The sequence below is a fragment of the Mustela lutreola genome, chromosome 2 (assembly GCF_030435805.1).
Source record: "Mustela lutreola isolate mMusLut2 chromosome 2, mMusLut2.pri, whole genome shotgun sequence".
Classification (NCBI taxonomy): Eukaryota; Metazoa; Chordata; class Mammalia; order Carnivora; family Mustelidae; genus Mustela; species Mustela lutreola.
Genome location: NC_081291.1, coordinates 683,652 through 709,592, shown reverse-complemented (window position 1 = coordinate 709,592; position 25,941 = coordinate 683,652). Strand labels below are relative to the sequence as shown.

Here is a 25,941-nt window from a genome sequence, read left to right as displayed (position 1 = left end):
AGCTGCAGACAGGTCCACAGAAGCCCGACTCGGTCACAGATGGGCCCCGGCCACCTGCGCGTTGTCACACAGGGTTGGGCCCTGCACAGAGCAGAGCAGCAGCTACACATCCACGGCGGCTTTTATTGTCCCCAGCCCCGCGGGAAGACACCCCCGGACAGGTCCCCCTGCCGCCCTCCCCACCCACCCAGTGTTCGCTGGGGCTGCCCCATCCCCATGGAGCAGGGGGAGCAGCACCAGTCACAGTCCCGCCGTTCTCCGGGGCCTCTGATTTCCACCCAGCGTCCAACACAGTCCTGTTTGGGCGAAGGGTTGAGGCGGCTTCGGGCTGAGGCGCCAGCGAGACAGGCTCTCGGAGTCCGTGTCAAAGCCGGCAGGAGGGTCAGAGGGGTGCACCAGACACTGGGAGCAGGGTCCATCGCTGGTCCTCTCCCCGGGGCTTCTGGAAACGCCGCCTCCCTGACCGGAGCGTCTGGAGGTGAGGAGCAGACCGTGAGACCCCGCTGTGCCTGGGGTTCATCCTGCAAGGGATGAACAGAGCCCACACCTGCCCGGCCCCTCCACTGTAGTCCACCAAGGTCCACCACAAAGAGCTGTTGGGCCCTACCAGATGGCCCAGCTCAGGAGGAGGGGCCCCCCAGCCACAGAGGATCTCAGACCACACCAACGCCTCCCCTCCGGGCCTGAAAAACCTGAAGGGTCTCCTGGTCTCTTGGCCTCCACGCCTGCACCTCCCACCCCAGCACACTGGGGCTGGGGTTAGGCAGGCCCTCACTCCTGCCTCACTTTGTGGGCACTGTGCCCAGTAGGCCCTGATACTCCTCGGGGACCTGGGGCCCGACGGAGGCCATCCCTGACCCAGACCCTCCGCAGCTGCCACAGTTTTTTCTCCGCCCGGACACTGGGGCCTTCGGGGTCGAGCACAGCCAGCGCCACTGGTGCAGCACCGCAGCTCAGTGCAGTCTTGGAGAGCGGACTGCGGGAGGCCCGGCCGGGGAGCCCTGCTCCGGGGCCACACAGCGCGCAGCTGCAAGGCCAGGCCTGCGATCACGGCGAGGCCTCCGCGGCCCCCAGCCCCCGACCCTCCGACCTGGGCCGCCCTGCTGCCCCGCGACAGGAGCCCCTGGCGCTCGAGGGGAGGCCCGCGCTACCATCTCAGATTCCGCGTCTCGAAAACGACCTCCTCGTCGCTGTCCAGCGATGCCGTCTCCGCGGGGTCGTCGCTGCTGGCCAGCAGGCCATACCTCCGCCTCTGCGGCTTCTTCAACCTGCAAGCAGGCCCAGGCAAGCTTGGCGGCCACGCGCAGGCGCGTCCAGGGCTGGGGTGCTGACACCCCGTCCTGCTTCGCGCCCGCCCCGCGGCCAGACCCCTCCGAGCCGCGCCACGGTGCTGCCGAGTCTACGCCCCCCCGTCCAGCTCCGCCCGCCACAGGGACTCTCCGTGGCTCCGACAGTCCTCACGGAGGCCCGGCTCGGGGAGAGGCCCCGCTCTCGGCCCTCCCGCCACGCGCAGGAAGGGGACACGGCTCCGTGGACGCGGTCACCGGAGCCCGGGAAGGGCCTGTCCGGGGGGGTCTGGGCACGCTCGGCGCCGCGGGCCAACGCCCCCCGGAGGACCCCGCCGGCCTACCGGGCCCGCCGGCCAGCGCGGGGGCGACGCAGCCGAGGTCCACCACGGACGCGGACCCAGCGGCGCCGCCGCACAGGCAGCCGCAGAGGGGCGGGGCCCAGTCCCCCGCCCCGCCCATCCCGCCCCGCCCACGTGACGAGCGCGCGCCGCCAGTCCGCGCCGAGGGGCGGGGCGGGGCGCAGTCACGTGAGGCGCCAGGCGCACGACGACTGGCCGCGGCCGGGCGGCGGGGGCGGTGCGCGGCGCACGCACCTGAACGCCCGGATGAGGAAGTAGAGCGCGGCCAGGCCGCTGAGGCCCGTGAGCACGTAGAAGGAACGCAGCAGCGCCGAGCCCGGCGAGCCTGGCGGCCGCGAGTACGTGCTGTTGTGCGGCGAGCCCGGCTGGCTCCCGTTCGTCACGGCGGGCGTTGGCGATAGCGTGGCCTGCGCGGGGCGCGGCGACGGGGGCGCGGCCTCCTCGGCTCCGCACAGCAGCGCCCGCGGCAGCAGCACCAGCAGCAGCAGCGGCCGCAGCGGCACGCGCGGCCCCATGGCCCGGCGGAAGCGGTGGCTGCGCCCCGCCTCCGCGCAGTTGTCACTCAGCGGCGCGGGGGCGGAGTCAGCCAATGGGCCCTGGGGGCGGGGCCTGACGCCCGCAGAGACCGCCCCCACCGCGCGGCTCCCCGGGCACTCTCGGGCGGGGCCCGCAGGGCGCGGCGCTCGGCCTGCTGCGCGCGCACCTCGGGCTCCCCGGCCCCCAGCCCGCCCGCGCCGCCTCCCTGGGGAAGCGCTCCCCGCACCCACGGTGGGACCCCAGCCCACGGTCCGCAACACCGCGATGGGCAGTCTCTCCAGGCGCTCGGTCCCGGGAGCTGCGGCTGCTCTCACCCCGGGCAGAGGGTGGGGATCCAGCTGGTGGGGGCACCGCGCTCGCACGGCCGCAGGCTACACTGACTGGGCTCTGGGCTCCCACTGGCAGCGGGGGTGCGCAGCTCAGGGCCCAGGGCAGCGCCACCAAGGGTCAGCCTCCGTGCTCTGCACCCCAAGACGGGGGCAGGAGGCAACCAGCCCAGGAAGCAAGCTCCGCCCTGCAGGCAACTCAAAATGGGAGGCTCTGGGGGTCACTATACCAAGACCCCGGGAGAGCGGTGCCGGCCTCAGATGAGGGGGGCTGGGGACCACCCCCACCTGGCACCCTGCCTGCTGAACCCACGAGAACCGCCCAAGGAGACGACCGAGTGAGGAGGTGGTCACTCCTGCTTGGGCTCAGCTTGGGCCCTGAACAAAGGCCAGGAGATGGTTTCCCTGGCCGACTCCCCCAAGTCCCTCTCCACCCCGGGCTCTGCGGCCACGCCCTCAAGCCAAACTCAGATCTCCGTGTGGACACACCAGGCGTTTATTCAAATCCAACGTCCAGGTCCCGCTCCCGTCGAGGGAGAGTACTCGCTGCGGTGCACACTGGCACACGGCTGGTCCTCCCGGCCACGTGCACCCAGCACCTCCGCCTCCCCAGGGGTGCACCCGCTGGAAAACAAGAAGCAGGGGGATAAGGAGGGGTCTAGTGGGAAGCCCAACCTCCGGCTGGGGTCCCAGTGGGGCAGCTCAGGAGAGAACCCACTGGATGGGCCGGGCACAACCAGGGCCAAGGGGCCTCCCCCACCCCAGAAGAGCACTTACAGGTACATGGTCGGAGGTAAGCAGCCATGCCTCTGGCTTCCAGGTGATGGCCCTCCTGGGACACTGACCCCAGGTCATCGCTGTTCTCTGGCCACCCTTTCAAGTCACACTGGCTTCCTTTCAACCTGCCAAAGCAAAGAAGCGTTACGCCCAGTGTCCTCACTACGGCTTGCATCTGCCCCATCCCCTCTCCCCCGAAACCATCCACGGCTCCTAGGAGGGTCTCAAGCTAGTCATCGGGGCATCCCGGCAGCGGCCCCGTCACAGGCTGGCGTGCCCGGGGTGGGCCTGCGCCTTTCCGATGGGCCAGGCCACGTGCCGCCCCTCAGCAGAGCCAGCTACCACTGGGACGGAGCTGCTGAGAGAAGAGAGTGGGCTCTGGGGAAACTCGTGGCGGCAGCAGACGTCAGAGAACGCTAGTTAGGAGCCTGAATAAGGTCTGGAAAAGACGGTCCTCGGACGAACAAAAATTCCGAAAACCAGGGTGTTCGGTGGCCTGCAATCCTGCTTACGGATCGAACCTATTCCTGAGGCGTGGCTGCCTGGCCGCAGGCCTGGCCGCAGGCGGGGAACGGTCAAGGGCCAAGGTCTGACTCTAGTGCAAACTTGATTTAAAAAAAAAAAAAGGAAAAAAGGAAAAAAAAATGGAAAAGGAGAAACTGTCAGAGGACCATTCCCCAGGCATCTGACTTGACTTTCAAGCGAGCTCTCGACAAGCGGAGGGATGCGGACGCGAGCAGAAGGAGTTACCTCGAATTACAGGGCTACTTCCACATAGAGCTAGCCAAGGGAGCAGCTTGCGTCTCAGAGGGTTCTGTTGGGCGCACAACACGTCTGTCCTCCGAGGGGCTGCAGCTTCCATAGGCTAGCGGTGAGAGCTCAGAACTTGTAAAGCAACAGCAGAGCTAGCTAACGAGCCGGTCAGTCTGCGGTCGCCCAGGGACGCTGCCTGCTGCCCGCTCTCTGGCCTGCCTCTGAACTAAGGCGGTCTGGGTCGGCGTCACGTGCCCGAGCGTCCACCGGCCCTGCTGAACTGCTCTCCCCGTCACCCGCCTCCTCGCCGGCACCGGGACCCACGGCAGTCCGCTGTCACACGGGGCCCGGCAAGCGTCCGTCTGTCCTGCCCTCCCTGTCTAGCTCTCCGGGGGCCTCTGGCAGGACTGGCAGACCTCCTCCTCAAACTGCTCTCCGCTCCGTTCCGACTGCCTCGACCCGGAGCAGGGCGTGTGTTGTGCAATGAAAGGGAAATTGTCAGAGCAAGGTTCATTTCAGACGGTCTTTTAATCGGCTTCGTGAAGCCAAAGAAAACTGCGTACAAGGATTCCTTAACCACTTCAAATACAACATCGATAAGATATGCATACGTCTTCCAGTAAAAAAGGACAATATAAATAAACATTTTCAAGAACCTTTCGAGGGACGTCTGCGATCTACTGCGGGTCATACATAGCATAGAAGGGCCGTTCACGCCAGGCCCAGGGCAGCCGGAGCGCCTCTGTGGCTGCCGCAGGACGGGTCCTACCACGCGACACTCAGAAACGTTACACAGAGTTGGAAAAAGCCACAGCGTGCTCAGCTTCCGACAAAAAGCGGATTCAGAGTCCGTTCAATCTTAAGAGACCGGGGCGCCCAACTTCAGGGGCCTGACCCCGCTAAAAAGAGGAGCAAAAACGGCAACACAACCCCCAGCAATTTCCTAAAAAACGTATGGCTCCTGGTAGAAACAACAAAGGAGGATCTGAAGTGCTTCTCAGAACGTTTTTAAAACCCTTAAAAACGGACAGCGCTTCCTTCAAAAGAAAGGTCTAGCGAGGAGGCCAGCTGGGGGTCAGAAGCAGTCAGGCTGTGTTTGACAAGATCAGAACCGAGAAGACTACAAAAGTGGGGTGCAAGGAGGTGTGTTCACTACACATCAACGATTCAGCGAAGCTCCCAAAATCTTTAAATATACAGCCATTGGAAGGACGATCTTGAGCAGGAAGGATTTTTACTCGTTGTGTGTAGCTGAGGACAAGAAGCAGGCACAGTGTAAAAGCACTGAAGCGCGCGACAAGAGGCAGCATTCCCCTCTCGGGTCGGACCTGGAGGGCTCGGCCCTAGAGCCTCGGGAGTCACCAACCCCCCACGGCTGAGGGCAGAGCGGCAGGGCCGGGCGCTGGCACATGCACAGATGCTGCCCGCTCGGGCTGGGGGGGCCTCACTCTCCCTTTCCTCCTCAGTCAGTCTGGCTTTGCAGTAGACACGGCGGCTGGCACAGAGACCCCGAAAGCAGTCTTGTCCCTTACGGGCAAGGACAGTGGCAGAGTCTGCGCGTCGCGCGCACAGGGCGCCAAGGCTTACTGAGCCCCCGCCGCAGACCCCGCAGCCTGGTGCCCTCGGAGCAGGACTTACCGTAACTGTCGTAGCTGTCTCTGTACGACCCACCCGAGCTCCGGTCACCATAGCCACCACCTTGACTCCGGCTGAAAAAAAGACACTTCAGGCCAGGCACGCCGCTCGTCCGCCTGCTCTCGTCCGCTCGCTCGTCCGCCTGCCCGCCCTGCGCCAGGGTCCAGAGGGCAGCCTCACCCTCGCCCCCACCCCCGCCCCCGCCCCCCGCGGGGCCTCAGCCACCACCTGCTGTAGTAGTCTCTGGAGCCTCCGTAGCCCCCACTCCTCGACTCAAACCGGCTCCCCCCGTAGCCTCGGTCGCCTCCTCCTGCAGCCAGGGACAAGGGGGCGGTCAGCCCACCGCCTACCAGCACCGGCCCACCGGGCTCCCGAGGGCCAAGGCCCTGAGCACGCAGCACTCACCTCTGGAGAACCCGCGGCCCCGGCCTCGGCCCCCTCGGAAGAAGCCCCGGCCCCCCGCGGAGCCACCTCGGTACCCACGGGACCGGTTGTCGGACGACTTGCCGGCCTGGTCTACCCGGATCTGCCGCCCGTCCACCGACTGGAAGCGGAGACGGGAGGTCAGCGTCGCCCCTCCCCGCCCGCTGCGCGCACCGCGCCCGCACCCCGGGGGCAGCCGCCCTCACCTTCCCGTTCATGGCCATCATGGCGTCCTTGGCGTCGTCGATGTTCTCGAAGGTGACAAAGCCAAACCCTCGCGACCGCTGCGTCTCCCGGTCTTTGACGACCACGACTGTGCGCGAGAGACGCGGGGTCTGCGCTCGGCACGCGGCGCCCCCGCCCCCGCCCGAGCCCCCGGCACCCCCGCCCCCCGCGCCCCCCGCGCCCCCGCCTCACCTTCCGAGATCTGCCCGTACTTGGAGAAGACCTGCTCCAGCGACTGCTCGTTGGTGTCGAAGCTGAGCCCGCCGACGAAAAGCTTGCCTTCGTCCGATGCCATGGCGGCCTGCGGCAAACGCGGTTGAGAGCCTGGGGCCGCCGGGGCGCGTCACGGGCCCCCACCCACTTCGCGCGAACGCGCGTGGCGCGTGGGAGGAAGGCCGCGACCCCGCGCGCCCGCCTCGGGTGCAAGCCGGAACCGCTGGGTTCACGGCGCCCCGCCCCGCCCCCCGGGCTGCGGGCTCCCCGCGGGCCGGCGCTGCACCCCGGCCGCCCGCGCTGTCCGGGCCCAGGGCCCCCGGGACGGCTACGGCGGGACACCTCTGGACGGCGTGAGCGGCGGCGCGCCGCCCGGGCTTCCCCTTCGTGAGCAGGACCGTGGGGTGGGGAGGGGCAACGTGCTTGGTCCACTGTGGGGCCCCGTGAGGGCCGGGGGCCGGGCACTGGGCGCGCGGGGGGCGGGGGCCTCCCCCGTGGAGCCTGACGTGTGGGGCTGCGGCCCCTCGGGCCGACTCACTCCCGGCTGGGAGAAACCCCGCCGAGCAGCGCCGGAAACACCGGCCAGAACGCGCGGCGCGCCGCGTCTCTCGGACCCTAGTTCGGGGCACTGGGAGGGCGCCGGGCCTGCGCGGCCTTCGCGCGCCTCCAACGGGAAACCGGGAGCGGCGGCCCTGGCCACGCATCGTGGCCCCGCCCACCGCCGCGCGCATGCGCCCCGCGCACGCCCTGCGCCACTCCATCCGGGCACCCGGCACTCCCGCCATTTCGCTGGGTGCAGCCTCGCGCTCGCGGCCGCCATTTTGCTGTGGCGTCCCGCTCGCGGAGAGCGGGGCCCGAGGGAAGGACGCTCTCCGGCCACAGTTTGGCCCGGTGTCCCGCTGCCCATCGCCGCCGGCGGGGCGGACTCCACCCCGGGCCCGCCCCGGCGCCGCCCCCGCCCAGGGGCGTGCCGCCGCCGTCCCGCCTCCTCCGGCCGGCCGCAGGCCACTTGCCGCCCCGGGCCCGCGGAGCCGGTGCCGCCAGGGCCCTCACCACTGAGTCGGGAAGGTCCCTGACGCAGGCGGGAACAAGGCGCAGCACAACGAGCCAAGCCTCCTAACGCGCGACTGAGGGGGGGCGCCGAGCGCCCGGCCTTAAGTACGCCGCCGCAGGTCCCCGCCCCCCCCGCCCCGCGCCAGCCAATCCGAGGGCTCGGCAGCCGCAGCCGCACCTCATATTCATGAGGCAGGGGCTGGGCTTGTCCCGGCTCCTCCCCACTCCCGTGCGCGCGGGTACGGGCGCGATAATTGGCGAGGACGCGCCTCGCCCGCCGTCCTCCGCCCGCAACCCGGAGGCGGGCCCGGCGCGCGGCGGGGCGGAGCTGACCCACAACCGCATGCCCGCCCCCACCCTACCTCCCGGTCCGTGGTACGGAACAAAGGGGTCTCTGGAGGCCAAGGCCCCAAACCCGGGCATCTCCTGGTGTGGCTCGGACTCAGACTTGCGCTCTGCTCCGGCGGTCGCCGCCAATGCAGCCTTGGCCAAGTCGCTGTCCCCACCGTTGCTCCAACTGTCAGTTCACCTGAACCCTGACATCATTCTGATATCCACGCCAAATCACCGGATACCCTGGTACTCCCGGGACCCCATTACTTCATGGAGTGGGCCCCAAAGCCACCCCAGACCCCAAGGCTGAGACAACCCCACGTGTGTGGATCCCAATAGTCACCAAGCTCCCATTTCCTCCTACTTCACAATTTGGGGGCACCCCAATCGCACGCAACCTGCTTTGCCTACAAACCTCCACCAGCACCCACACCTCCTTCCACCCCAGTCCTGACACCTGCTTGGTGCTGTGCCCACACCCCCACACTCATCTACGCCTCTGTGCATTGCAGCTCCGGAGGGCTGACTGACCCCCTCCTGGGCACCCAGCCCATCACTGGGGCCAGCCCTGCACCCAACATTGGTCTCAACCCTTGGCCTCCCTTCCAGCATGCGTTCCTGCTTCCTGCCCGCACATGGAACAGACTCATCACCCGTGGTGGGGTGAGCAATGCTCTCTCCCTCTCCCGTCTGGGGGTTCCGAGACCTCTGCTGTCAGGAGAACAAGGTTTGCAGGCACCCTCACCTGCAAGATTGCTCTCGGAGAGTCCCAAGGCCACTTTATGGGAGCCCCTGTGTGGCCACCTTTTGCCCCTGTGCAGGCTTTGGCTTGTGTTGTCTCTGGTGACCCTGGACGCCTCCACGGGATGGAAAAAACTAGTGCAGAACTTTGCCTGCCCACGCCCTGCTCTAGACAGTCTTCAGAGGGTAGACGCCATGCAGAGGACTTGGGAACAGAGGACACCCCCACACCCCGGTTTGTTGCCCACCACAGAGAAGTTCCAGCCCCGCTCCGGACCCCTCAGACTTGCTGACACTGTCAGGCGGGCCTAGCTGACCAAGTAAGGGGCACAGGCAAGGACATGGTCTCCTGTGACAAGATCACTGGGACTCCTCCCCCATTCAGGAGCCCCCTCCTGCAGAGAAGCTCCTGACTCACTGCCACCCCCCACACACGTCGCTGCCCCGTGCCACAGCCCTCCCCGTCAGAGGCAGCCCGCTGCTGCGTCAGCCTCTCACGCAGGGTGGTTATTAAAAGGAGCAAAAAGAGACGCCAGCTCTCAGCTCCCTCCGCCTCCCAGGCCGCGTGCAGGGGGGCGGGTGGGCTGGGGCCAGGTCAGCCCAGCCCGCGAGCACTTGCCCGCCACCCTTTTTGGTGGGCTCCCCTAGCAAAGTCAGGTCAAGGGCTCCTGGTTCCAGCCCAGACCTGGTGTCCCCGCGGCCCTGGTGGCCCAGAATCCTCCCCTGGCCTAGGCCCCGCCCCCACGGCTCCGCGGCTCGGAGTCGGCCTTCGCCTGGTTTGGGAAGCGCTCGGTTCATTCATTCTTTCCTTCCGCCAGCACGCGCTTATTAAACATTCACTACGAGCCTGTTGCCGCGTCTCCACGTATACCCACGACTGTCCTGGGTTCCCGTCTCAGCAAGGACCCATGCCTGGGGACACCTGTGGCCAACTTTGCCCGCTCTGGGCGCTGTGCGGGGACTGCGTGCCGGCGTCGCGGGGGTGCGGCCTGTCTCCGCCCCAGCCTGCATCCCTGCGGTTTCCTGCATCTGCTCTTCCGTGGGTGGGGGCGGCTCTCACACCTTCCTCGCCGTCGCGACCGCTGCGCCACGCTCTCCCCCACTGACACGAGGCGGCGCTGCGGCCTCGCTGTCACCCCAGCCAGGGTCTCCGGGTCCCGCCGCGCGCTCCAGCGTGGGACGGGGTCCTCGTCCCGCCCAAAGGCCTGACCCTGCGCCTCTGCCAGCGCGCTGGGAGGGGCGGGTGGCGGAGGGGGCGGGAGGATGGGTCTCAAAATAGCCGCGGGCAGGGGAGAGGCTGCTATTCGCGGCCTGGACGCGCGGTGCTCGCCGCCTGCCCGGCGGGACGGGAAAGAGGCCGGGAGGTCCCCGTCGACCGCGTCTACAAATCGCCCCTCCGCGGAGGGGCGCCCGCCTCCGGGACCACTTCTCCCACCGCGGTCCAGCCGCTCCCGGCCTGGACTCCCCACCCGCGGACGTCGCCATGGAGACGAGGGCGGGGCCATCTGGCTCCCGCCGCGCCCCCTCCGCCTTCCCGCCGGGCCGGGCCTCGGGACGCCGGGTCCTCCCCCGACCCTGGCTAATGACCGGGCGGGAGGCGGTAATGAGCGTCTGGGTCCCGGACGGGCGTTGGCCGGGATGAAAGGCGCGTGGGGGGTGGGGAGGGGACGACCCTCGGGCCGCGTAATTATCGCCCCCTCCCGGTCGACCAGGCGGGGGCCGGGACAGTGCACCTGGCGGCCTCCCGGCGGGGGCGCACGAATGGGACCGTCCTGGCAGAGACTCGCTGGCCCGCCTGGCCCAAACCCGTAGGGCCCGGAGCCAGGGTGGGGGAAGCGGAGACTGGATGAGTGTGCGCGTTGCCAGGTGTGGTGCACATGTGTGCCCGCGAGTCGTGGGTAAACAGACACAGGATGGCAGGGGACCGTGCCTGCGTGGATGCAAAAGTGGGGCTGTGTGTGCCCGGGTATGGAAGTGTGTGGACAGTTCTCAGTCCGCAAGACACGAGGGGGGCGTACATGGACTCCAGAGCGTGTGCATCGGGGACACAGACGTGGGACCAGTCACGGGCAGGCCTCACAGAGAGGTGGGCACCCCCGCGGTTGGAGGCGTGACTCTTGCCCCTGGGGTGGGCCTTGTGCTTTGTGTCAGCAGTGGCCAGGGTCTTGCAGGGCTGAGGACGGCTGCAGGAGGCCAGAAGCCCGACAGAGTCAAACTGTCCCCCCCTCCACCCCGATCTGGCTCCTACCTGCAGGAGGTGTGGGCCCTCTCCAGTCTCTGAGGGCCCAGGTGGCTGCTGACTGTGAACACAGGAAGCTCAGCTCTTTGCCACCCTGAAGCACTAGAAGGGGCTGCCCCTGGCGTCAGTTTCCCTCCTGTTCCTAGGAAGGGGTCTCCGCAGTGGAGAATGTGCAGGACAGGGGATGGACGGAGGCACCCAGTGGAGCCCCCGTGAGTGAAGGCCCAGGAACATGGAGCTCTGGCTCCCACCCCAGGGTTGCAAGGGCCGGGCACTGGGTTTGTGGCTGTGAGCACAGACTGTGGGGTGGGGCCTAGAGGGGCCACAGAGACACGCCAGCCCACCTGTGTGAGGGCAAGTCCTCTGGATGTCACACTCCCAGCCCTCGGGTTTGCACGTTTGCTCTTTTTTATACTCCAGATGCCCCAGAGGCCCAGACGGTGACCCTGTCCTTGCTGCAGAGGGTCCCGGAGGCGCGTGTGTGGTGGACAAACACACAAGTACATCAAACATGTGCCAGTTGTCTGAGAAACGCCAGACCTTGCACACAAAGACCCCCTCTGTGTGCTCATGAAAACCTTGAGGCTTGCCTTGGGGGGGCTGGGTCCACAGCCTGCTGGATTTTGAGGCTGGGGAGGGGCTGAGGTTCACACCTCCCCACCCCTGGCGGGTAGGAGGAGCTGTCCCCCACAAGTGTCCTATCCACTCACTTGACCTTGGCCCCACACTCAGGATGGCACTCACACACAGCCTCCCTATGGGCACAGGAAGGGGCAGAAGGACCCCTTCCCAGGGCTTGTGGCTCCTCGGCAACACTGGAGCAGCCAGAGGGAGACAGAGTGGCCCCCTCCTGTGGCAGTTGCCAAGGACTCAGGGAAGACAGTTGTGTCCATGTGGCCTGGGCAGCACCAAGCGTCCGCCGCACAAGTGCTGGTGTCCCACAACTGTCTTGCTCTTCCTTGAAGGTCAGTGAGGGCTGGTGCCCTGCTGGGCAGGCTGGTGTGGCCAGGGCCCTCTTGGGGCCTCAGTTGCCCATCTGAGACGTGGGTGCAGCAGCAGGGATTCCTGGGGTCAGTGAGGCTGAACGGGGACAAGTGCCCCCCAGGAGGCACTTGGGGTTCTCTGCCCTTCCTTCTGTCGCTGGCACAGGGGAAATTGTTTGACGCTCCTGCCCCTTCCTCCAGGTCCCAGCAGGGATGGAGTGAGTGCACACACCCCACCTGTCCCCAACCCAGATCAGCAGCTCTCTGCTTCTCCGGCAGGACTATAGCCACAGACGGTATGGTGGGCTCGAGTGTGTGGCTGGAGCCATGGGCCGTGTTCTGGGAGGGTGCTGTTGTGGGTGACAAGTCTCTGAGGCTCTGAGTGCCTGCCCTGCCGGGTGTGACTTTCAATTCTGCGGTTTCCTTAAGGGAGGTCTTGGTCCAGCGTGAGAATGGGGGGGTCATTGTTTTGAAAATCATACCGTCGAGGGACTCTGTGGTGGCATCAAAGTGTGAGTGGGGCCGTGTGTGTGTGTGGGGGGGCCGCGTACAGCAGAGCCAGGAGCCTGGCACTCAGGTGGGAATCAGTATGGGGCCCCTAACTGTTGGAGGGTGCAATTCTCCAGAGCGTGGGCGAGAGGGCGGGTTGGGGGGTGGTGGCGTGTGTGGGCAGTGTCTGGGGGGGTGGGGCGCGGGCGGTCTGCTCGCAGCCAGCTGTCTAGAGCCCTGTTTCCCCCCCCAACCCTGCGGGCATCCCCGCCCACATTCCGGAGGAGGGGGTGCCCCCTACAGCCCCTGCCGGCACCCCAACCTCTGACCCAGCCCTAGCCCACTCCCTCCCGCAGCAGCTGGCTCCAGGGAGGGGCAGCCAGGCGGGGGTGGAGGCTGGAATGTGTGCCGGGGGTGATGGAGGGCTCCCCCCTCCGGAGAGGGGGCGGAAGTGGGGGAGGAGTCAGTGGGACAGGGCCCCAGATACCCACAGAGACGGACGAGACACTGAGGAAGGCCAACAGAGGAGAAGACAACCCGCGGCCTGCAGGACAGGCAGAATAGGGGGCAGAACTAGAGGGGAGAAGGAGAGGCGGCGAGCCAGGGACCCGGACGCGGAGGGAGGGCCGTCACATGGGCAGGGCCCCAGGTGACAGCAGCCCCGCCCCCACACCGGGGCTGGCCTGCTCACCCGTCCGGGTCACAACAGAGGCTGCCTGTCCCCTGCCCTCCCAGGGCTGGGCAGCCGTGGGTGGGGCTGGAGTCAAGACTCCTGGGTTGGGCCCCAGCACCCTTGGCTGTGGCTTGGTAACTCCCATTCCCCAGGCGCCTAGAGAGGCATGCAGGTCCCACTGGGCCTGGTGGGGGCGGCTGTGCCCAGGCACCCACCCGGTGCTGGGGCTGCGGGAGCTGACCCGGACGGGATACCGCTCACTCCTGTCTCCCCACATGGCTCCTTTGCAGAGGCCGGCTCCTCCCCAAGCCAGGCCCTGACCCCGGCCTTTGGCATTTCAAAATCGTGGAGCCAACCCCAATTATCCATTTGGCCACCCCCAGGGGACTCTGGCCTGGAGCAGAAAGCAGTGACCCCAGTGACCTTCTCCCGCTTGCCCACGGCGGTCGCATCAACCAGGAGCACTGTCCACCGGGACCCAAGCCTCCAGTCCAGGCTCCACAGCTTGGCAGCCAAACCAGTGCACACAGTCCGCCCGACCCGCGACTGAGTCTTGCGCCTGCCCAGCGGGGGGCTACCCTTGGACCCGAAGTTCCCCACCTGGCGGGGCCCGCTCCTGCTCCCACCGACCGCTGCCTTCTCCGAGGGGACTCCTGATCACAGCAAAACGTGCTCCCGCTAGCCTCCCGCGGCCCCTTTGCCGACCACCTCCGCCGCCTTCGGACAGCGCCTCACCCGGCGCTCCTCGGGCCCGGCCACCTGGGTGTCCTGGGCCCTCCTCCCCGGGGACCCGCCTCAATCCCCAGCCACAGATTTGGGGACTCCCCCCCTTCGGGTCCTCGCCTCGGCGTCTTCCTCCCGCCGTTTGCTTCGAATCTCCCCATCTCACTTCGCAGCTGTTACCAATACACCTGCCTGCGCGTCTCCGGGTCGTGGCGCACGCTGTCTCCCACCTAGGGGCACCCCTTCCCTCTTCCAACGCTTGGCAAACTCCTATTTCTTTGGCAAGGCCTCAGGCCGGGGGCGCCCCACCCCGCCCGGGGGCCGCGTGCTCCCCCAATCCGAAGGTCGCGCCGCCGAGCCGAGGAGGGGGCAGCACACAATGCCGGGACGTGGAAGGAGGGGCGCGAGCGAGCGCGCCGGTGCGGGGGTCCACGTGCGGCGCCCTCCGCTACACCCCCTCTTCCGTCCCGGCGCTGCGGAGCCGTCAGACCCTCGGCGCGCCTCCCGCCCCCAAGTTTGCAGACGCGCGACCGCAGGGAGGGCCCCCCCACCGCCTCCGCGCCGCGCTTGCGCACTCGGCGGGCCCGGGCGCGGTCCCACCCTCCAGCGCGGACGCCACGCTGCCATTGGCGCGCGCGGAAGAGCGAACGGCGGGGCCACCAGTGAGGCGTCCCCCGGGATGAGGGGGCGGGACCCGAGCCCCCTCCCCGACGCGCGGACGGGGGCGACCGGGGCGCCCTCCCCGCGGTGACGTCAGGCCCGATTCGCGGCGCGTTGCCGTGGAAACCGCGATTCCATTCCTGCGGGTTTCCGGGGGCCACCCCCTCCCATTCAGCTTTTTCCTCAATGGGAGGAGGGGGCGGCGCAGGGCAGACACCGCCCCCTGCGATCTCCGCAGCCCCAGCCGTCGCTGGGCCTCAGTTTACCTTACTTTCGCGTGGCCTAGCTTGCAGCCCCTCTGGCCGCAGCTCCCTTTGGCCGGGCACCTGCCCCCAGCGAGGTGTGTGCGCTGCGTAACCTTCCAGGGGGAAGGAGCCCAAGGGCCCGCAACCCCCACCGGGGTGTTGTCCCCCTACGACCCCAGGGCAGGGCCGCGAACTTTGGACTCCCGAGCTGGGCTCCAGGTAGCGCCCTGAGGGGTGGGTTCCCGGGAGCAGGGCAAGGCCCCCCGCCCTGCCGCGTGCACACACAGCCTGTGATGCAGCCGCCGGTGATTCAGCGGGCGCCTCAGCCGACACCTCCTTCCACACCCCCCACCCAGCCCTGCGGAGTCACCTGGGTACGGCCCTCAGCCCTGACCCCCAGGGGCAGCTGCGTGGGCGGACGTTTCCACCTGAGGGGTCCCACCCACACCTCCAACCCGTAGCCGTTGACTCTTAAGGTCTGGAGGGATCACCCTGACAGGTGGCACCCAACCTTCCTGCTGTGGGCTTGGGATGATTTGGAGGTGACTGGACAGGGAGACGGGCAGAAGGGCTTTCCGGAGATGTTCCCAGGACACTCCTGGGACAGCACCTGTGTCCCTTACCCCTGGGGTCCCTGGAGCTGGGGCTGGGAGGGCAAACAAAGGCTTGGGCCACCCAAAATCTGCCCGGGAGGGAGCGGTCACCGGCTTGACTGCGCCCCAGCCTCTAGGGCGACTGCTTCTCCCTGGGCTCGGCGTTTTCTCACCTGTTAGCTGGGACTGTAATTAGTTGTGACTTCTCGGCGGCAGGGGTCGGGAACTGAGGAAGTACGGGTGAGGATGCTGGTACTGTCCTCTCTCTGCCCAGCCCCAAAGTGGATGACAGGGGGACCCCAGCGGACTTGCCCATGGCCCAGCCTTCAGGAAATGCCAGTTGAGGAAGTCCCCAGGCAGAGCAAGGACGCCCAGGAGAGGGGTGTTCCATCGTAGGGCATGGCCGGGACAAAGGCCTGAGGCATGACCGTCAGGGCTGGGAAGCGCTGGAATGCAAGGCCAGGGTGAGGCCAGAGGGGTGAGAGTTCACCCAGGGCTGTGACGGCCAGGCCGGAGGCCTCGAACACAAGCCCCAGGCCCTGGGGAACCACTGATTTCCACTAGACAGCTCGGGGAGGCCCGGTACCCAGGACAGGGCTCAGGTCAGCGCTCCACCCACGCAGCACCTCCTGCCTGGCCCAGCATTTGAAGCAGGTTCCCCGTCAGTGGCTGGGGACATCGAGGCCCAGAGAGCGTGGTCAGGTGGCCCTGCTGAGAGTCCCAGGGGTCAGTCCCCAGCCCACTTCCCAGAGCCAGGAACGGAGGCCCCACCCACGGCGCGGTTCGCAGGCAGCCCCGTACCCCACGCCCTGCAGGACTTCCGGCCTTGAGTACCGGGAAGCGGCTGGCCCCTCCCTCCCCTGCTGGGGCAACTTCCTGCCCGCCCTTACCTCAAGCCGGGGAGGGAACGTGGGAACCGTTCTGGATCAGGCCCCACCCACTCCCCACCCGCCACTACCTGTCGGTCTCGGGGAGGGGGGGGGGGGCCCTTCAGGGGACACAGCTGCCCGCCGTGCCGCTCCCAGGCTTTAGGACCACCCATCGTCCCTGGGAGCCTCCTCTGTGATGGCCAAGACCGCCCCCCACCCCGCCAAGTGGGCAGCACATTCACTCGTTTCATCTTCTGTTTATTACTTGGAATCACGTGTTTGTATAGGTTTAATCTTTCCCAACTTTGTTTTCATACAGGAAACTCAGGCAAGGTGCTGGGACACCCCACAGCCCGACCCCCGAGGGTGAGTAATGCTTTCTTGGGGGAGCCCTGGGGAGGGCAGAGAGGGACCGGCTGCCTGGGCTCCTGCCTGGGGCCTCCACCCTCAGACCCGCGGAGGCACAGGTGTTATTTAAAAATCGTTTAAAAAACTAAAACAAACAAACAAACCCGACAAAACAGAACACATTTAAATAGGGATCCAACACAGTTCTTCAGAAACAAACCCACTCCTTTTTTCTCCTTTTTCTTTTTTTTTTTGGAAAATGAAAACAAAAATCAGTGACCCCTACCCTCTGACCCCTCCCTACCCACCCCCCCCACAAAAAAGTTTACAGAGCTACAATTAACACATGATGTTCACATCTGAAACCATTAACTTGAAACACATAATGGGGGGGGGTTCACCTACAATAGGATGAGGAGGAACAGGCAGGGGTGGGGGTGTCTGGAGGACAGAAAGGGGACGGGCAGGGGCAGGGCCTGGTCATCTCCATTATCAGTACAAAGTAAGTGAATGAAAAAAAACTCCACCCCCATTGAAATGGCCCCAGTAGAGGGCTTGTCCCTTTGCCCCAGGGGAATCTGGGGGTAAGGGCACGAGTGGGGAGGGTCCAATTTAGACCAGCAGCGAACCCCCCCCCCGGGGGGGGGGTTAATGCTACACAGCGTCACCCCTACAGGGGCTTCACAGCTCAGCACCCCCTCCCCTCCTGACTGCCAGGGGGCCCTCCAGACACAGCCCACAGGCCACATCTCTCTCGGGTTGGGCCAGGAAGGAGGGCTGGGGGTGATCTGCCCGTCCCCCAACCATTTCTCTCCCAGTTTTCAAGAGACTCCCAACCACTATTGGCTCAGAAAATTAATAGGCTATAAATACCCCAAGCTCAGAACAAAAAGGGGGTGGGGCCGGGGGAGATGGCACAGTGCGTGGACGCAAAGGCTAGCGGCTGGTCTGTCCCCCTCCCTCCCTTTCCTATTAGGAGAGGGCCCCACACTTCCCCCTGAGCCCCAGGGGCAGGCTGGGGTCCGCCTACTGAAGCGCCCCTCCTCTTTTTTCCCTGGAAAGAGAGACCAAGAGAAAAGAGCTCAGGTGTGGGGGGCCCTGGCCACAGGGCAGCGCAGCGGGTCTTCGGTGGCTGTGGGGCCTGCCGGCCGCCCGGAAGGCCAGGGTGCAGCTGCAGTGGGCCTTCCCTCCTTGGCCCTGCCCGTCTGTAAAGTGCATCATGAGGCATCTACGTTTTTGACTTAAACCTGAAGGGGTGGGGGCGGCTTCCTCGTCTCGTCCCACTCTCGGCCATCTGGAGTGACTGCTACATCTCTGGAGCTTGGGAAGTGGGCGGGGAGGGCCCGGCTCGGCCGAGAACGGGAGCCACCACGGGAGGAAGAGGCGGGGAAGTGTGAGCTGAACCAAGGAGGCAGGAACCAAGTCCATGGAGAGTTCAGAAAACCATGGTAAGAATGGAAATTAAAAAACAAAAACAAAAAAACAAAACAAAACAAAAAAAAACAAAAACAAAAAACCAAAAAAAAAAAAAAAAAAAAACCCAAAACCAAAACAAAACAAAAAAAACAAAAAAACAAAAACCCCAAAACAAAACAAAAAAAAAAACAAACCAAAAAACCAGAAGGAAGCTGGTGGGGAGGGAGGGGCCTCCCGCTGCCCTGACCCCAACTGCCCGCCCTCCCACACGCAGGCTGGCCCAGGGGACTCTCCACTCAGGGTGGCCGGGCGAGGGACGTGGTTCCTAGGCCACCACGAACTCTGACTTAATGTCAGGGTTGACTTCCGGCTTCCAAACGGAGTCCTCGAAGTCGAGGCCCAAGCCGGAGGCCTCACTGGGCCCGCCACCCCCACCGCCACCGCTGGTGTCGCTGCGGCCGGCTTTGCGGCTTGGTGGCCAGTGGTAGGGCCCGCGGGCATCCCGCCGGGCCTTCCTGCGGAGCCGTTTCTGCTGGAGCAGGAGCTGGAGGCGCTCTACCTTGCAGCGGGTGGCCCGGTTTTCCGTCTGCCGCAGCCGGTCCCCTGAAAGGAGGCAGTGACCATGAGCCCTGTTGGCCCTTGTGGGGAGAGGCCAGACAACCCCCGACCCCCACAGCACAAGGCACCACCCAGCCTTCCCAGTAGCCAGGAGGTGTCTCAGACTTGAGGCTTCTCAGGCCCTGTCCACCGCCAAGAGCCCGCCGAGGTGGGCGCTGGAGCACAGTGCCAGCCCACTGGTCAGGTGGGACCATGGTCCTCAGGCTGGTGGCTTTGTTTCCCCCTCACGACCTGGGCTGGAGGCCTGCCAAGGCAGAAGTGACACTGTTCCACAGGGCTCAGGATTTCCTGGGGTCGGCTGGGTCTCTGGGGGACTCAAGCCACCCCTGGAGCTGCTCTGCTGCCCCCCTTCATCAGACCAGGCCATTCACAGAGGCCCCACCTGCCATCTGGACAAAGTGCAGGGGGGTGGGGGGGGGAAGGAAGTGCCCCTCTTGGGAGAGGACAAGGACACTTTGTGCCCCAAACACACATGCTCCGTTCTCTCCACTCTCGTGCGGAGCAGGGCAAGCAGCAGCTGCTGGCCCCCCTAGCCCCCCGGCGGGTCAGCTGCTCTGAGCCACGCACAGAGGGGCCTTCAACAGCCCAGGGATGGGCGGGGTGCGCTGGACACTCACCCAGGGGCTTGCACATGCGGGCCTGGCTCAGGGAGGCCGGGGCCGCAGCCGCCAGCTTCTCGCAGGAGGTAGTTTTGGGGGTGAGGTCCGGGGCAGGTGAGGCGGGCGCGCACTGCGCGTGGCAGCGCAGCTGGGTCAGGGACGGGGGCATGCCCTGGTAGTGCCGCGTGGCACTCAGAAGGTCGTTGAGGATCTGCAGGATGGTGCCGATGTCACGCCGCGGGCGCCCGCTGCTGTCCTGGCAGTTGGGGTGCAGTGTGCCTGCAGGAGGTGGGGGGCTGCCGGTGAGTGCAGGCGGGATGGACACGTGGCCTCTGAAGCGCATGCGCAGACAGGTGGGCCCCCCAGGGTGGGAGTGAGCACGCGGGGACCTGCGCCTCCTGGGGGCCCAGAGCCTCCCGTGTGGTGGGGCACGGGCCAGGAGACCCCGGGGAGCAACGGGTGAGATCGTACCCCCACCCAGCCGCTGCCTCTGGGTGGCAGGGGATCCCTGCAGGGGTACTGCGACACCTACCAGAGAAGGTCCCTGAGAAGACCCCCGGGGCATGGTTCACGAAGCTCTCGATGACAGCGCCAGGCTTGCGGGAGCGGGAGGTAGGGCTCCCCCCGGGGGTTGAAGTGGGGCTGGCGCCAGCACTGGCGGGGGGCGAACAGTCCATCTGGGGGGGGCGGCCGGGGAGAGGAAGGCAGGTCAGCTGCGGCGGGTCGGGGGGAGCAAGGACAGTCCCTGGAGGCTGCAGACCTGGGGCTCTGAGCCCCTCCCTCCGTGAGGTGCGGGACAGCCCACCTTCCCCAGACTCACCTCAGGGCAGGCGGCGGAAGCGGAGTGGGATCGGAAGGAGCCGGCGGTCACAGATGAGGGGGACGTGGGGGCAGGGCTGCTGGCCATCGGGGGGACTCGGGCAGCGCCGGCCATGGACCGGCAGGGGGACGACACGGGGGCAGCCATGCCGGGGTCCCCGCGGGCAGCGGCGGCGGCGGCGGCGGCAGCGGCCAGCACGTGGCGGTGCTGCAGCGGGGCGTGCTGGGCAGCCAGCTGCAGCTGCACGAACATCATGTGGTCCCCCACGCGCAGCGCCAGGGTCAGCGGCGAGCGGCCCGACAGGAAGTCACTGACCTGTAGAGAGGGGCCTGTCAGCGCCAGGGCCCCAGCCTATTGTGCCCCCAGCCCGGCCCAGCCCCAGCACCCCACGCTGCGTGACCTGGGGCCTCTCGCCGCCCCTCTCTGGGCTCTGGGGTCCCTGTCGGTGCCACGGACGCTTAAATAAAATGAATCGGTATTTCCGGAAGACGCCTCCGCCAGCCCGGCCCGGCCCGGGCGCCACTGGGGGCTGTGGGGGACAGAGGCGGGTCAGATGGGGGGGCCTGGCCCTCCCTGGCCAGCTTGGTTCTTTTAAGGGGAAACTGAGGCCAGAGGGGGCAAGACCCAGTCAGCAGCCGCTGCCCTCAAATAACCCCACCTCCCAGCTCCCCATCCTCTGCCTGTGAATACCAGAGGGAGCCAATCTCAGACCCCCTCCCAGTTAAGCCACCCAGGCAGCAAGTGGGCGGGAATTCCTGGACAAATTCTTCTTCCTAACCTTTGCTTTCTCAAGATAAATATTTATCTGTCCTGGGTGGGGCTGAGGCTGAGGGGGAGGCTTCCCTGCTGGAGGGGGCCCTGATGGTTCTGAGGCCTGGGTCCCGCGAGACCTCTATGCAGCCCCAACACAAACCCTCAGATCTGGTGGGTGGCGGTGGCAGGGGGTGCATCCGACACCCAGTGCAGACTGGGTCCCTCCTCTGGAGCCTGGCCAGTGCTGAGCTTTCCCCAGGGGCGAGGATGGTGGGGGGGGTGGAGGTTTCTGAGAAGTGACATAGGCCGGGATGACTCAGAACCACCGCCTCCCAGCCCTCCGCTGGCAGCGGCAGGCGTAACCTTCTCTGCTTGGGGGCCGCAGGGAGGCGGCGAGGAAGGCGGGCAGTGTGCAGCTCCCCCAAACCCTGAAGCCTAGTCTGCAGGGCACACCCCCCCCCCCCGGTTCCAGAAGCTCCCCTTGCAGGAAAGGCTTGAGGTGTCTCCCCAAGAGCAGCTGGGGAGTCCCCCCCCCACCCCTCTGCCCTGCAACTTCCTCCCTGGGGAAGGCGAACAGGCGGGCATGACTCGGTGCCAGGCGGGGAAACAGCCCTCGGAGCCAGTCACTCCGCCCAGCGGCGCCCCCCCCCCCCCCGCCCCTGACGCAGGCACTGTGGGGCGGATGTGAACCAAAGACACCCCTGGCCCCCCTGCCAACCGCAGGCCCCCCTGAGAGCCGAGAGCTCAGTTCCCATCTTCACCAGGAGATCCAGTGCGGCCCCCACCCCGCTTCTGGGACCCCAGCTCTGCCTGTAGCCCACGGACCCTCCTGATGGCGGACCACCCAGCACCAGCGCCCCTCTTCCTCCTCACTACCTAGCTGGTGAGGACAGGATGCTACATGTCGGGGAGGGGGCGAGGGCCTCCAGGCAGGAGGAAGGGAAGCAGCTGAGCAGGTTTCCTGCGGCCAGCCCAGCCCAGCCCAGCCCACCCCCTAGCCGGGGCGGGCAGCAGCCTGCTTCCCCCACCCTGGCAGCACTCGGATAGCTGAGGCCTGTGTCACCCTCCTGGGAGGAGGGCCCTGCTGCCAGAAAAATGAGGAAAGGAAGAGGTAAAAAAATAAATAAATAAATAAATAAATAAATGCTGCAACAAAACCGGGAACCCGGCCGTGGGCCAGTCCCTGCCTTCCTCCTCAGCTCCTGGCCAGTTGCTAAATATTTTCCCAACATCCTGTCTAGGCTGCAGCCCTGGGGTGGGAGCCCCCCTCCCCCTTTTGGGGCAGAGAACAAAGGCCAAGGGGAGAAGGGGAGGGAGTCACCCCTTACAATGGGGTCAAAGCCGGAAGGAGTGTCACCCAGGCCCCTCCAGTCCTCCTCCCGCCCCCCCACAGAAATGAAAAAAAAGAAAAAAGAAAAAAAAAAAAAAAAAAAGGTCGCCCTGGGGAAACCGCAGTAGCTGTGGAGGGAGTGCTCCTCAGTATAGGGCTGGGGCCCCAGGCCCAAGGTCACCCTGGCAGGCAGGCTCGTGAAAGCCCAGCCCCCTCCCCCATGGCAGCCACCGTGGGAGAGAAGGCCCTCAAGGTCAGGTGGTGAGTGCGGAGGGGGAGGAGGAAGAGGAAGCTGGGTGACCAGGCCGGGCTGGCAGGAAGGCCGGGCGGTGCGCCGCCTCCTCCCTCCCCATGGGTCTCCTGGGAGCGCAACTAGCCCCACTCCCAGGCCCTCCCCCTGGTCTCGGAGGGACCGGCGCGGGTCTTACCTGTGTCTCGGTCAGGCTCTCCAGGGCCTGCATCACAGACTGCTCTGGCCTCGAGGCCTGGGACTGAAACAGAGGAGATGCCGCTCTGAGCAGGCGCTCCGCTCCAAGAGGGCCCGGGCACCAGGGCGGGGAGCTGCTTGCCGGCAGGGGCCGCCCGGGCAGGGTGTGTGCTGGGAACCAAGCTCTCAGGGGAAGGGGCTGCCCGCCTGCGCCAGAGCCTCTGGGGCACTGTGCCCCAGCCATTTACCATGAGGCCCGCCTCCACGGTGGGCACCAGCGTCAGCTTGCTGCCATCCCCCACGCCGAACTCCTGCAGCTTCCCCGAACTGAGCCGGCTAGGGGGAGGAAGGAAGGAAGAGGGTGAGGCCAAGGAGACACGGCGGTGAGGCGGAAGCACAGGCGGGGGGGGGGGGGGGGGGCCGTGTTCCTGGGGGAGATATGGGAGCCCTCCCCACCCCTATCCCTTCCCAGCTCCCCAACCAGAGGAGTGGTCTGTGTGTGTATGTACGGGGGAGTGTCAAATATCTGGCCCCGAGGGCCCGCCATGCAAGTGGTTCAAACCTCCTAGGGGAAGAAACCCCACTCTGGGCTGGGGCACCACCTCTGCACCTCAACAAAGCACTTTTTCGTCCCCAGGCGCCAGTGCACCCTTGCGGTCCTCTGCCACCCTCCCCTCACCCCACGGCCGGCCCTCGCCTGTAACTCCGGCCCCGAGCTTTTCTCTGTGGGAGCCACAGGCCTTAGCCTTTAGGGTCTTTTGCGGTGCCGGGCTCCCCCTCCTCCCTCCCTCCCCGGCGCCCGGCGCAGGCCGCGGCGGCTCAGACAAAGGAGACCCTCCCCCACCCGCCCCTCCCCCACTGGGGCCCCTCCGCTGGGGATGGACACTGTGTGTCCCTGGAGGCCCGCGGGGGGAGTGCTCCCCGGCCTGGAGGCGATTTAAATACCAGGGGGGAGGGGGAGACTGCGGGAGTGCTTGGTGGTTAGAACAAAGGGGGGTAGAAAGATGCAAGTAGGGGAAGAAAACAGCCAGACGTGGGGGGGGGCACCGAACAGATGCGGAAGCCAGCGGGAATGCAGGCAGAGAAGGAGGCGGCCGCGCCCCCCCCACCCCCGCTGCCGAGACCCCCACGCTGACCCGGGACCCCTGCCTTCCCAGGAGGGAGGGGGACGCCCTCGCAGCCGCCTTTGTGCAGCGACCCCGGGCGGGGGAGGGGGCCGAGGCAGGCAAGGCCGAGCAGAGGGCGCCCGAGAGCGCGCGGCGCGCCCCCGCCCCCCGTCTGGCCGCCCCCTTCCTTCCCCGTGCGGCGCGCTCTTTGTTCCCGCCCGGGGGCCGGGGCCCGAGGGGGCGGCGGGTCCGAGGGCGGCGCGCGATACCTACGTGTCTTTGTGGAGCAGCGCCAGGCGCTCCTTGGGCACTTTGAGCCGCTGGGACAGCCGCTTGCGCAGCCCCTCCACCGTTTCGTCCGGGGGCACCGACAGCTCATAGCGGGTGCCCGTTGTGCTGTGGATGGCCAGACTCATGGGCGCCGCCTCGGCCGCCGGGCCTAGCTCGCAGGCGCCGCCGGGGGCCCCACGCCGGCAGCTCCGGGCGCCGCCGGGCTGCGGCTCCATCCCCGGCCCGCGCTGGAGGGCTGGGGTCCACGGGGCGCCGCCAATCCTCGTCGCGCCTCCGGGCACTGCGCGGGGGTTGGGCTCCCCGAACCGGGGGTCCTCGCCGTTCCTAGGGGAAGCGCACGTCCTCTTCGAGAAAGTCCCAGTAGCGGAAGGTGAATCAAGAATCAAAAATCCGAGCGGCGCTCCGGGGTCGCGCTGGCTCGTAGGGGCGCCTTCCGGGGGTGGGGACTGCACTCGCGGCTCCTTTCAAGGACGCTGGGCGTGGGGGAGGGTCCCGAGGAGGGGGCGCCGCTTAGGCGGTCGCGCTCGGTGCCGGCCGCCGATCGGGCCGCGCTTCCCCGCGCGTCCCCTCCCTTAGCAACAGCCGTCCCCGCCGCCGCCGCCGCCGCCGCCGCCGCCGCTTGAAAGATCTGGGGGTGAAAGTAACAAGAAAAAAAAGTTATAATGTATCAACGTTCCAAGGGGCGGGACTGCCGCCCCCTCCCATTCACTACTTACTCCGCCGGCCCCGAGTCGGCCAATCTCCGCGCGCCGAACGCCCAGTCGGCCGCGCGGGCGGGCCAATGAGAAGCGCCGTGGCGCTGCCCCACGTGGCCGCCCGGGCCCGCCCGTCGCCCCGCCCCCGGTCCGGCGGCCAAGGGGAGCTCGGCGGGGGCGGGGCTGGCGCCGCTCCGGCCCGCCCCCGCGCTCCACCCGCCCGCGCCGGGGGCCATTCATACGGCCCGCAACAAAGGGCAGGCGGCCCGAGGGGGATCGGTCGAGTGGGGGAGCGGCGGCGCGGGGTCCCGGTCCCGGACGGCGCGGCGTGGGGGCAGGCACTATCCCCGCGCCGGGAGGGGCAGGAAGCCGGGGTACCACCCCCCGCGTCTGTCCGGGAAGCCGCCGCGAGCGGAAGCGGGAGGCGATCCCTGCGCTTCGGGCCCGGGCGGCTCTCAGGAGGTTCGGCCGCCGGGCGTCCCCCATCCGTGGGGCGTGAGGTCCCGGCGAGGAGCGGGGCTGCACCGCGGTGACGTGGGCCGGTGCCAGGAGGGCCCTCCCCCTTCCCCGCCCGCACCCTGCCGCGCCGGTACCACCTCGCGTCCCACCCCTGTCCCGCGGGCCCGGCCCGCTTCCCTAGTCGCGCCCGCCCGAGCCGTGACGTGACGCGGCGTCCCCGGCTGCGCCCGCGCGCGCCGCTTGGGGCTGCGGTGAGTCAGCAGCGCCAGCGCGCCCCCTGCCGGCCCCGTGCGGGAGCGCTGCCTGAAGTCCTGGGGAGGGGGCGAAGCAGCTGCCCCGGGGCGGGAGAGAGGCCTACGGACTGCTGGCGAGGTGGGAACCTCCGTTAGGGGTCTGGAGCCTCTAAGGCGGGAGGCCAGGCCGCACAACTGGAGAAACTGAGGCTGCACAGCAACTTGCTCAAGGTCACTCGCGGGGTAGGAAGAGTGCCCGGTAGGCGGGGCGGGGGCTGAGGTCTTGCCTGGGCGGTGCTGCTTGCGCCGAGCCCCTCCCATCCCACGACCCGAGGGGCTCGCCAGGGCTGGAGACACCCCGAGCCCTGCCTGCCCCGAAAACAAAGAAAAGTGGGGGCACCTTTAAGAGCCTAGAGTGGGGGCCCTCCTACTAGTCCGGCGAGATCCCACCCGCACTCACCGGACGCGGCCGGTCCGAGGTCTCAACAGTCCTGAGTGTACCCACGTCCGGGGACAGAGCGCGGTGGCGGGGCAGGTCTGGGGCCGAGCGGGCGGCCCCCAAGCCTTTATCCGCACCGCCTTCCCTCGGGGTGGAGTTTGGGCGGGCAGGGGGCGGAGGGCCGGACGGCCGGTGACGCAGGCGGGCCCCCGCCCCTGCCTGCCGGCCGGGGCCCTGGGGCGCCTTGGGTTCTCGGCCACCCACCCCGA

General features: G+C 67.2%; 4 protein-coding genes and 1 long non-coding RNA gene across 9 annotated transcripts in view; 1 reads left to right on the top strand and 4 right to left on the bottom strand.

Annotated features, from left to right (window-relative positions):
- PWWP3A (PWWP domain containing 3A, DNA repair factor) overlaps positions 1-24,455 on the bottom strand; it is a 104,768-nt gene extending 80,313 nt beyond the window's left edge. The window contains exon 1 of the mRNA XM_059159214.1: positions 24,427-24,455. The gene's annotated coding sequence lies outside the window, so the exon portion shown is untranslated. The remainder of the gene's footprint in view (positions 1-24,426) is intronic.
- On the bottom strand, positions 137-2,287 carry FAM174C (family with sequence similarity 174 member C). The gene is made up of 3 exons (XM_059159225.1): positions 1,883-2,287; positions 1,152-1,268; positions 137-472 (listed from the first exon to the last, which is right to left on the bottom strand). Coding segments are annotated over exons 1-3 (399 nt in total). The 5' UTR covers positions 2,164-2,287; the 3' UTR covers positions 137-471.
- CIRBP (cold inducible RNA binding protein) lies at positions 1,250-7,735 on the bottom strand. 3 transcript variants are annotated; one of them, XM_059159219.1, is made up of 7 exons: positions 6,517-6,625; positions 6,306-6,412; positions 6,082-6,220; positions 5,905-5,986; positions 5,680-5,750; positions 3,289-3,413; positions 1,250-1,268 (listed from the first exon to the last, which is right to left on the bottom strand). In XM_059159219.1, exons 1-6 carry the CDS (start codon positions 6,617-6,619, stop codon positions 3,409-3,411), a joined length of 507 nt encoding a protein of 168 aa, XP_059015202.1. In that variant the 5' UTR covers positions 6,620-6,625; the 3' UTR covers positions 1,250-1,268; positions 3,289-3,408. The 3 variants fall into 3 exon arrangements, with proteins under 3 accessions (XP_059015202.1, XP_059015204.1, XP_059015203.1); XM_059159221.1 differs by lacking the exons at positions 1,250-1,268; positions 3,289-3,413 and adding exons at positions 4,551-5,292; positions 7,591-7,735; XM_059159220.1 differs by lacking the exons at positions 1,250-1,268; positions 3,289-3,413; positions 6,082-6,220 and adding an exon at positions 4,551-5,292.
- LOC131823195 (uncharacterized) lies at positions 11,630-13,976 on the top strand. 2 transcript variants are annotated; one of them, XR_009350519.1, is made up of 3 exons: positions 11,630-11,868; positions 12,088-12,182; positions 13,432-13,976. It is a non-coding gene; the product is annotated as an uncharacterized LOC131823195 (long non-coding RNA). The 2 variants fall into 2 exon arrangements; XR_009350520.1 differs by lacking the exon at positions 11,630-11,868 and having other exon boundaries at positions 12,015-12,182.
- On the bottom strand, positions 16,380-25,778 carry MIDN (midnolin). 2 transcript variants are annotated; one of them, XM_059159218.1, is made up of 8 exons: positions 25,694-25,778; positions 23,829-24,474; positions 22,698-22,785; positions 22,451-22,513; positions 19,940-20,254; positions 19,652-19,796; positions 19,138-19,398; positions 16,380-18,505 (listed from the first exon to the last, which is right to left on the bottom strand). In XM_059159218.1, the coding sequence occupies exons 2-8, from the start codon at positions 24,059-24,061 to the stop codon at positions 18,228-18,230; spliced, it is 1,383 nt and encodes a 460-aa protein (XP_059015201.1). In that variant the 5' UTR covers positions 24,062-24,474; positions 25,694-25,778; the 3' UTR covers positions 16,380-18,227. The 2 variants fall into 2 exon arrangements, with proteins under 2 accessions (XP_059015201.1, XP_059015200.1); XM_059159217.1 differs by lacking the exon at positions 25,694-25,778 and adding an exon at positions 20,340-20,468 and having other exon boundaries at positions 23,829-24,434.
- Positions 25,779-25,941: the final 163 nt, after the last annotated feature.